General features: G+C 36.0%; 2 protein-coding genes across 11 annotated transcripts in view; one reads left to right on the top strand and one right to left on the bottom strand.

The window, feature by feature from the left end:
* LOC106143694 (patronin) overlaps window positions 1-7,835 on the top strand; it is a 68,468-nt gene extending 60,633 nt beyond the window's left edge. For 6 of the 10 annotated variants that reach the window (XM_060946947.1, XM_060946940.1, XM_060946949.1 and 3 more), the window contains 5 exons: window positions 1,333-1,431; window positions 2,819-2,926; window positions 4,604-4,783; window positions 6,114-6,396; window positions 6,727-7,835. In XM_060946947.1, the coding sequence (XP_060802930.1) occupies window positions 1,333-1,431; window positions 2,819-2,926; window positions 4,604-4,783; window positions 6,114-6,396; window positions 6,727-6,871 (815 nt within the window). In that variant the 3' untranslated portion in view covers window positions 6,872-7,835. The remainder of the gene's footprint in view (window positions 1-1,332; window positions 1,432-2,818; window positions 2,927-4,603; window positions 4,784-6,113; window positions 6,397-6,726) is intronic. The other 4 variants (XM_060946959.1, XM_060946971.1, XM_060946952.1 and 1 more) reach the window with 2 other exon arrangements.
* A 495-nt stretch (window positions 7,836-8,330) lies between these two features.
* On the bottom strand, window positions 8,331-9,802 carry LOC106128975 (uncharacterized). The gene is made up of 2 exons (XM_060945942.1): window positions 9,629-9,802; window positions 8,331-9,014 (listed from the first exon to the last, which is right to left on the bottom strand). Exons 1-2 carry the CDS (start codon window positions 9,785-9,787, stop codon window positions 8,913-8,915), a joined length of 261 nt encoding a protein of 86 aa, XP_060801925.1. The 5' UTR covers window positions 9,788-9,802; the 3' UTR covers window positions 8,331-8,912.
* Window positions 9,803-10,014: the final 212 nt, after the last annotated feature.

A 10,014-nucleotide genomic window follows, 5' to 3' on the forward strand; every position in this document is an offset into this window, starting at 1 on the left:
GCGCTCGTCAAACCCGTCATTCCGTCGCATCATGAATTTCATAGCGGGAGTGCATCAAACATAGGGCATAGAATTTAATACTTATTTTTCAGTTACAAAGTTATTATAACTTGATGTCTGCCATATTGTTTGTAAATTTAAACCGCCATTTTGTGATAAATTCTGTGGAAAAATATCTATGACGCGGATGGGCGTCACAGTTTATCAAACCATCAATTTTGAATCTGAATAGAATGGGTTTCTTTGCACGCTGAAATCGTACGAATTAGCCTCAGGTATCATAAAAACCATGTATTAGCGAAATTAAATGATTATCTACTTAAAAAAAATGTTTTACTATTGACGCACAATCTATGCATGTTTGTTGCATGTCCACAGAATATGTTCATTATTTTTTGTTTTTACATGTTCGACTAAATTCAAAACTTAAATACCTATATGTTTGTTTGGAATGAAACATTCACATAACACTTCACACACTGTCACAACTATATATTAACTGGTTTACACACGCGTTCAGAGAATGAACATCGCGTCGCCTAAAAATCCTTCAAATAGGTATAAGAACTCTTGACTTATCTTTCTTCTTCAAAGTAAATTGTGTGGTCTCATAAATAAGAACTTCTATTAACTCATCTTCAATGATCAATCTGTTATTTCCTGGTAATTTGGGTTTTAAACATGTCAATTGTTGTGAATAAAACCTAAAATGGTCAAATATGGGATCATTTCAGTCTGTTCAGATCTAAAAACATCATCTTGAAGCAGTATTTAATATTAAATAGTGTAGTGGAACATTTTCACAATTTCTTTAATAATCTTGTGACGTCAATAAAAATTTTGAATCAAATCAATTACATCTGAACAGGCTGATATTAAATTCATGCAATTCTAATTTTCTGTCTATTTTCTTCTACTGAGACATGAGCTTTGGTTTATAAAAAATAGTCCCCTTCAAATGAGGCATAATTGATAAGATTGAAATATTGTTTTGATCAGTGGTACTTTTCGAAGTTACCGTCGTTACAATTACAAGCACTGTAGACTAAACGACTGATTGTAAGTTGTAAAGATAATTCAGCTTTGATAGAAATGAAATTTGTGTACCAATAAAATTGAGATTTAAGGTACCAAAGAATTCACATAATTATAAATTACTTCAGATTCCAACCAAGATTTTTTGCAAATGATACTTAAATCTGTGATTCATAAAATTCTACAAAGCCACATATGTCACATAACCAAAAAACGTGACAAATCATTAATTCAGCCCACGACCAAGCTCTCGTCTCCAGCAGTAGCACGTACGTAGTAACAAGGCGATGGTTGTAGTGACCCCAGCGGAGTCCCCGGTGGAGGAGCGCGGCGGCATGTCCCCGGGCTCCGCGTCGTCCGCGCTCGGGCGCCGCGGCTCGTGCAAGACCTCCCGCGGTGAGTACTGCCCGCACAGGCAGCGGGCTCCAGGCGCTGGTACGATGTCTCGACAAAATGCGTCATTTTTATAACTTAGGTCCCATGCCGAAGACTGTTGATTTGTTGCCCAGTAATTGGAATTTTCACCAACATTTTAATTACAATTATTTTTTTAGCAAACTTAGAAAGGGTCAATTACATCTAACTATTAAGTCCTGCAGCGCAGTTGTTTTTTCGCGATGTACATGTAGGCTTATGTTACAGGTGAGAAACACTTTAGATATGTCGAGAAACGTTTTAAATATGTCGCCTTATTTAGAAGATAGCATATGTACAGACAGACAGATGAGGTGATTTTTTGAACTAAAATGTTTTTCAATAATTTGTCGAGACATTCGCACCATGACCATGAAATGGAGACAGCCTAAGCTTAGCGCGTCACTAACAACGCTACGCTTTGCAGTGTTTACTAGCAGCTACTTGTAATGACCAATCAAATTAAACTTGACTGATTAAATCTATATAATTTAATTATTTTGTTTCCCGTTTAATTGTAGCAAGCTTGCTACAGTGGCCATTTACAAGTAGCTCTGATGGGTTACTTCTTTGAGGAGATTATAGAGTACGAATTTACATTGTTAAAGCGATGCAACGAATATATCATAATAATATGTTTCACCACACATAAAATTATTGAAAAGAGAGAAGTTACCCATCATATTTTTAACGAACATGAAGTATCTTTATAATTAAATCACGATATCAAACAACGAATTTTTGATGATACTTTATGGTCCTTACTTTGAGGTTGAGTTTTGCAACTGTTTCATTTAGACATAAGTTGCACAAAGTCAGCTTGTTTGACCCCATCATTACAAACACGAAAAATCCCCATTTAAAAGTAAAATCAAATCATTGACTTGATATTACTTTGCTCAATATTCAGACATGGTTTTATGGTAAAGTGGCTCAGTACCCAGAAGACGCTTCTTTGAAATTTGTTTGTAGTGGCTTCGATTATTATTTATTTTATCATCAATCCCTTTACATATGTGTATGATTTCAGCATCGCATAGAATAGACACCTGCAAAATTTACGCTTGATACTTTATTTGGCAGTTTGTAGTTTGAACTAAAAGTGAGAGGTGTTCGCAAACGCTTATTCCAAATTGATCGCCCTAGACCTTCCGCGCATTAGTACAATTGGTTCCCGTGTACATCATTGACTGAAATCATTGGATTATATATAGTATTAATTTTGTTTGCCATAACGACCAATCATGGATTGAATACCGGAGCCCGCTTGTGTGACGATGCATGCTTTAATCGCGTCGCGTGCCGTCTATGACACCGTACAAACGCGTGTTGCATGAGAGTGGCGTGTTGACTGACGGAAACATTTCAGAGCGTGTGAATGAGGAACCACAGTCGGCCCGTGGAAGGTCTAAGTATTCCACTTACCAGAGTAACTTTAAGGCGGGAAGGAAGTCTAGCTCTCTTATGAACTTGTGCGGTAAGATTCGTTTTGAACCACGATACGCTTCACTCACGTTGTTATGGCGGAGTTGGCTTGGTGCGTTGGGTACCTTTCCGTTGCTGGCGCCGGCGGATGATTCGGACGCGAGTTTTGTGTTGCGTTTACCTATGTTACATTATAGGATTTATTTACACTTATTTTCAACACTTTTGTATAATGTTTTTCATAAATATTGCTGTTGGTTGATGGGATGTCATCTTCATATAAAACCTATATACATAATTTTAGTGTTGTTGGAATATACTTAAATTCAAACTTGATAACACTACGGAATTTAGCACAAATAACTTAATTTCACGGGTTTATGTCTGTCTATATTGCTGGGCGTACCTAATGTGCAAATTAATTTGTATAACGGTGGTTAGTTGTGTTTTTGACACACACATTCATAAAGAAGAGAGAATCACTACAAATAGCTTGACAAAATATGATAATGAGATTTGTTATACAAACAAACATAAAATGTTTTTTTTTTAATACAGTTTACAATATATTACAAATTACAAAACTCGCATATCCGCTCATCCCGCCGGCTCTTCTCTTTCGTCTTGTGCACTTTTTATTTGTTTGGGTAAACGGCAAAAATATACAAAATACGTATATATATTGAGGTTGTGGTTTATTGTGTACAGCAGCCGCCTAGTGGAACTAGAGCATGACAATATTTCTGGTGTTGGTGTGACATCGTCTGACGAACCTCTTTATTTTCTCTGTACTGAATTCTTGAAACATTAAAATCATATTTGAAATTGCAAAATTTGTTTTCTCAATTAAAATTAATAAATTATACTTAATTATAATTATACTTTTTGTTCAGATCGACTTTAAAAAAAAATTATATTGTCCTAATTAAAACAGAGGTAAATGTTAGTATTTTTTTAAGTTTTATGAGTTTAGTACCGAGTTTATAAATGTAGAGATATAATGCCAATATATGCAATATATATGGTTAAAAAATAAATGAATATTTTTAATAGCTCAATATAATGTGTACTATGTATTTATGTGTAAAATACAAAATGTAGCTGCTTCTTCTGTTCAGTTTCGCATTGTAGGTGCTTAGCAGTAGTTGCGATGTTATCACATTTGGTATTTTACCATATTATAGTTAGAAGTTAATTAAAAAAATTCTTTACTAATTCTAATTTTATGCTAGTCAGTAACCGTCTAATTTATTAAAGTAACTAACTGGAAAATACTATTTATTTCACTTAATGGGTAAATATGTCTGTGATATGTTCAGATAAGGGTAATTGTTTCTTGTGGTATCACATGGTAATAAATGTGTACACAACTTTATTTACCTTTATAAATAACAAAATAATAACAATGTTAAGAAAATCGTTATTATAAAATTATATTTAAAAATTGAGGAGAAAATGCAAAGTATAGGTTTTTTTTTACAAGAAAATCATTCATTAGGAACATTTTGTCCTGTTCTATCATCCTTCTGGCGATTCTCTCGGTTGCATCCTCCGTAGAGTGGGTAAAATACAAATAATAGTAGAATCCAAAAACAAAAACACCATGATTGCATGGTGAAAAGTTCGTATTTTTGTGCGCCGTGTAGTTTTATACAAGTTGAAGCAACAAATATACGACTAGTAGCTTAACATGATAAGACACCACGTTGCACGGCCCACTGTCTCCCAGACTCGGGGTTGGGCCGCGCCACGCCCCCGCGCCGCGCCGCGTCCCCCGGCGTGCGCACCCTGGGCTCGCCCGCGTCGGGCCCGGGGTCCCTGCCCGGGGCCATCGGCAAGCGCCGCCAGCAGCATCACGACGACAACTCCGACGTCTCATCCACTCATTCGAGCATCATGGACTACTCCGGTGAGTTTTCATGTCTATACTACTGTTCTTAAATAAAATTACAAATTCTTCTTATAGTATTTTATTATAAATTCTTAAACATTAAAATAAATTGTATTTCTAATAGGAAAACTAGGCTAAGTATTGACAATAATAAAGATATAAATAAAATTTAGCTAAATTATGTAACCACACCAAAGAAAGATTTTAAAAAAATTTAAAAAGCATTATACTTACCTTGGTCAATTGCCTGCGATTCTCTTTGCTAAGTGAGAAACACTGGTTTCTCACATGTATTTTAAGTTCTCAACAAGTATACTTCGTTGCACTTGATAAAAACGGAAGTAAAATTATTTTTACCCCAAAAAAAAATATCACTTAGCTCATACAAATATTACTTAAATTAAAAATAATTTACAGAATATATTTTATTAAATATGCTCAAAACTGAAAAGCCATGACAACAACAACCAAATGTTCTATACAATACCATTATTATTCTAGCAAGCGATCGGAGTCAACGCAAAGGATTTAACTCTACAATAATACTGTCTTTGTGTCTATGTTGGTAGTTAGCATACACGTAAAGTAATTAGGTCAACAGACACGTAAAGAACGAGTTATGGATATCCTAAACTAGCGATGTCATGCCAACACACAACAAACTGCCCCATAACGTGTTAAAAGTTTACTATAACCTGTACAAAGCATTGAAGTCACTAGCTTTGTGCTTCTCGGTTTGTTATTTTCTTGTTTATTTTTTCTTTTAGAGCGTACGCAAAGTACAAATACAAATAGTAGTTACTAGCTTTGTGCTTCTCGGTTTGTTATTTTCTTGTTTATTTTTTCTTTTAGAGCGTACGCAAAGTACGCGTCTGAAAAGTTAATTGTTAACAGATCATTTCTCTTTTAACACATTATTTGGTAGTTACAGTGTACGAATAATTATTAGAATACGTGTAATTTATAAGGCATGGTTTGCGATTTTGAGCATTATGATCTAACAACGGATTTGCATTGACGCTTTGACATACGCTTGCTCACGAGATTTGATGATAACACGAGTTCACGGCACGTCTTACGATCATTGCATCTGTCATCATTTCATTTTACGGCGAAAATAAATTGTCTTTTTGTTTACATTATTTAAATGTACATACAAATCTATATTATTTGTTTGAAAATTGATGACATTTACCATTTTTAAACTTGACATAACAGTTACCGATAATTTTTCTAATTTGATTGAATTAGTGTCGAGAAAAACAATAGCATCGTACTAGTTTCCACAAAGCACATACAGACTAAATTTTTTTTTAAAATGTTAACATACAAAAACCAATAATTCCAGGGCCGCGGTTGTACAAACAGCCCACGACGAAGTCCAACAGGGGCATCATGCTGAACGCGGTGGAATACTGCGTGTTCCCCGGCGCGGTGAACGCCGAAGCTAAAAGGAGAGTTCTAGAAGAGATCGCGCGATCCGAGAGCAAGCATTTCCTAGTCCTGTTCAGGGACGCCGGGTGTCAGTTCAGAGCATTGTACTCGTACTGCCCCGACTCCGAGCAGGTGACGAAGTTGTATGGAACCGGGCCTAAGCACGTCAACGATAGGATGTTCGACAAGTTTTTCAAGTTGGTATTGTTCTTCACTATTATATATCTATATACCTACACAATTATTGGTAATACATGTTACCTACCTGTTTATAATTGTTATGTTTACGTGGATAGCGCTAATTTTGCATGCATACAGTCTAACTTGAGGCTGAATGACACGCACCGTTCCTTTACACAGACTGACCATTGAAGGTGCATTCCATAGACAAATAATCCCTACTTTGTGATTTTAAGACTACCTACCTATAATCAAATAATCAAATTAATATTTTGCTTATCCTGTTCAAATAGCCGTTTATTAACCGTTTCTGTAACTAATTTTTATCGTGAACGTCTTTCTTCCAGATACAACTCCGGCAGCAAATGTTTCTCCCAAGTGCACACGAAGCACTTGACGGTGACGATCGACGCGTTCACGATACACAACTCCCTGTGGCAGGGCAAGAAGGTGCAGTTGCCCAGCAAAAAGGACATGGCGCTCGTCATATAACACCAGCACACACCACACGATATCTAGTCGCCGGCGGCAGTCGAGTCAAACCTTCACTTCGGTTACGTTACGGTAGGGCAATAGTGCCAGTGTCCAATATTTTAATTAGTGCATTTCATGGACGCGAGCTGTGTTAGTTATGTTTCGCTTGTGTTAGTGACGTCATTCTCGCCGCGCCGCCAAACAAACAGTCAGGATGGCGCGCCGCGGCCGGTCGGTGCCTGTGTCATATTGTACAGTTAGAAATAAATAGGTCGTGAGCTCGAATCGAATATATTATTTCCATTAGCTTCGATTGATCCGCGTTATTTGTGAAAGTTGATCATGTTGAGTTGTGCCCGCGTTGCGTTGTATTTATTTCTCGTGTCGGGACGCTTGTTGACGTATGTGTGCGTTTTGTTATTGCTGGTTTAGATCGATATTCGAATCGTGTTACTCAGTGTATAAACGCAATGTTTGCCATATGTATTAGTGAGATGGTCGATACGTTCCAAATTCAAATTGTCTCAAATGTTAACAGCCAAACTGTCGGATGTATGGTCGTATATAAGTTCACTTAATTTCGATGTAAACTGTTCTCACGTTAACAAGTTCACAAACTAATGCTGCTTATTCGTTGTAATATTAACTAGTAATTATTTCAATTTGACTGGAGTAAGATTAAGGTATTACGTGTTTGTTTAACTGACCCTCGTTTAATGTTATCTCCATTTCCATTTTTTTACCGCTTGTATAGCTAAAATAAGACGAGGCACATTTTACGTGGTAATTGTACTGCCTTATCCTGTAAATAATTGTTTTTTGTATACAGCTATTTATTAAAGAACGTTGAACGAGAATTGATGAATATCATTTTTTCATTGTTTAATGATTGGTCATCAATAATATACTACCGATAGTATATGGTATGCAAATATATTGTATTATTAAAAAGCATAACGAAATAATATTGAATTTCATATTATGAAGTGGTTTAATTTTTCGCCCTTTTGATGTTTGTTTGATTTGGGGACACGGCAGTTACCCCGCCAAGTCGAGCGCAAACAATGCTGTCCCATTCTTTACTGGAACCATTTCGCCGCATTTGTGGCGCATCCACTCCACACATGCGGCTGGTTTCAGACCGCCTTGTTATATATTTATATTATAAAGGATGCACGGCATTGTGGTACGCCATGTGAACCTCTGGAAAAAACCAGAACACACAAATTTTCGTCATTCAGGAAGCTAAAACCAACTTAAAGTCCAATTTCAAGACTATAGGTCATTTAGTTCCGGAGTTAAGCGAAAGCAAAATTTCGACTTTGCACTCACTCATGGTCATCAAAATAGAACTACTACTTCCCCATTCTTTCCCTTAGAAAATGAAGCATGAGAATGTGTCGATGTATTAAATATTAAATCAAAATCATTATTAATTAAAAAACAATTTTATTATATATACAACACAATTATTAAATCAGTTATTATAATACTGAGCAATTAATTAATCAGATACTTCACCAAGTACATTATTTTTTCTATTAAAATTGTATATCAAATTGCAATTTGTTCGACTATAAAATTAGTAATTATTATTTATCACTTTTATGCGACTTAATTAAAATCGGAGATCAACACTTCACTGTCACACAACACTACACACTAATTCGCTAGGTTAACTTTTTTAACCTACTTTTATATTTCTCAATGACATTTCAGACACATTTATATTTATGTATCCGATTTAATGGAAATAGTTTAAAAATCGATGAGCTGAAAACCCAATGTTTCTAATTGTATTCCTAACTAAATGTTTGCTCATTAAATAAACATTTAACATTATAATTTAAACATCGTTAATAGAGACTTATTACATAGTGATAAAAAATAGGAAAAATTAAATGACTGCGATAACACGTTATTAAATCAACATTAATTATAAAATAATAAAAAATAGAGGTGTGTCTTATCATTCACAGAAAAATATAGATCAAAGAAGTTAACTTGGCGAATGTCATAACAATTGGAATCTTTTCTTCTTACAATAGGGTACATTATGTTATACAATAGTAAAATAATGCGTGACCGGGCTCGAACCATTGGTTTCCACTGTCTTCTGCAGGTTCAGCTGATGTACCACCGTATCTTCGGTGTCCACCTCCTGCGGAAAATTTTTGGTATTGTTAAACAAAGTTGTGTGATATGTAATATTAGCGACTCGCCCCGGGTTCGCACGGGTAGATACTTATAAACCTCTCTTCTCGGGAAACCCTCTTTCAAACAGGAACAAAATCCACCTTTTTATATAAGCACATACAGACATGAGAAAATAGGGGGACTTATACTGTGTAGTGGTTTTTTAGAATGATTTAGAGAAGAACGGAAAAATTGCAAACTTTTGTTTTACCGTCATTTAGTTTGTTCATAACCGTGTGCATAAATATTGTGAAGGGTGTGGCGACACCACAACTGTCAATCATAGCGAAGAGAAATTGACGCGCTCAGCCAATAGCAGCGAAGAATCTAAATCGCGCAACAAATATTTCACGGATTGGTGCAATCGTCTGTCGCGCGGTTGCCCAGGCATAACACCTAACCCGGCGGTAGATCTTCCCTTTGGTGGCAATCGAGCCAAATCATAGCTTCCGCTACAAAGGAAATTTAATTTAATATTGATTTAATTTTATCTATTTGATTTTTATTGAAAATTGTATATGGATCTTTGTTGTCTGAAATAAATTAAATTTATTTATTTATAAAGGGGTATACACATACCTCTTCCTCGGCATATCCGTTGATCTCGACGGGGATGGTCTGCCCGTCCTGGGTGACGACCTGCAGCGTCTGCCCGTCCACGGAGGTGATGGCGAGCCGCGTGCCGTCCTGCATCGTGAAGTGCAGCGGGTTGCCTTGCTCGTCCGTCACCTTATCCATACATATAATAAGATAGTAATAATCGAGTGTATGTGCATTTTTTTTTCAAAAATCTCATTTTTTTATTTGGGACTATCATTGACCACGTCTCTATCCCTTGCGGGGTAAACAGAGTCAACAGTCTTGTAAAGACTAATTTGTCAAGTTCAGCTGTTTAGCTCAATGGTAGAATTGATATTCAAATAGTGACAGGTCGCTATTGCCCATCGCCACTCAAAAATATATGT

The sequence above is a fragment of the Amyelois transitella genome, chromosome 2, assembly GCF_032362555.1.
Source record: "Amyelois transitella isolate CPQ chromosome 2, ilAmyTran1.1, whole genome shotgun sequence".
NCBI lineage: Eukaryota > Metazoa > Arthropoda > Insecta > Lepidoptera > Pyralidae > Amyelois > Amyelois transitella.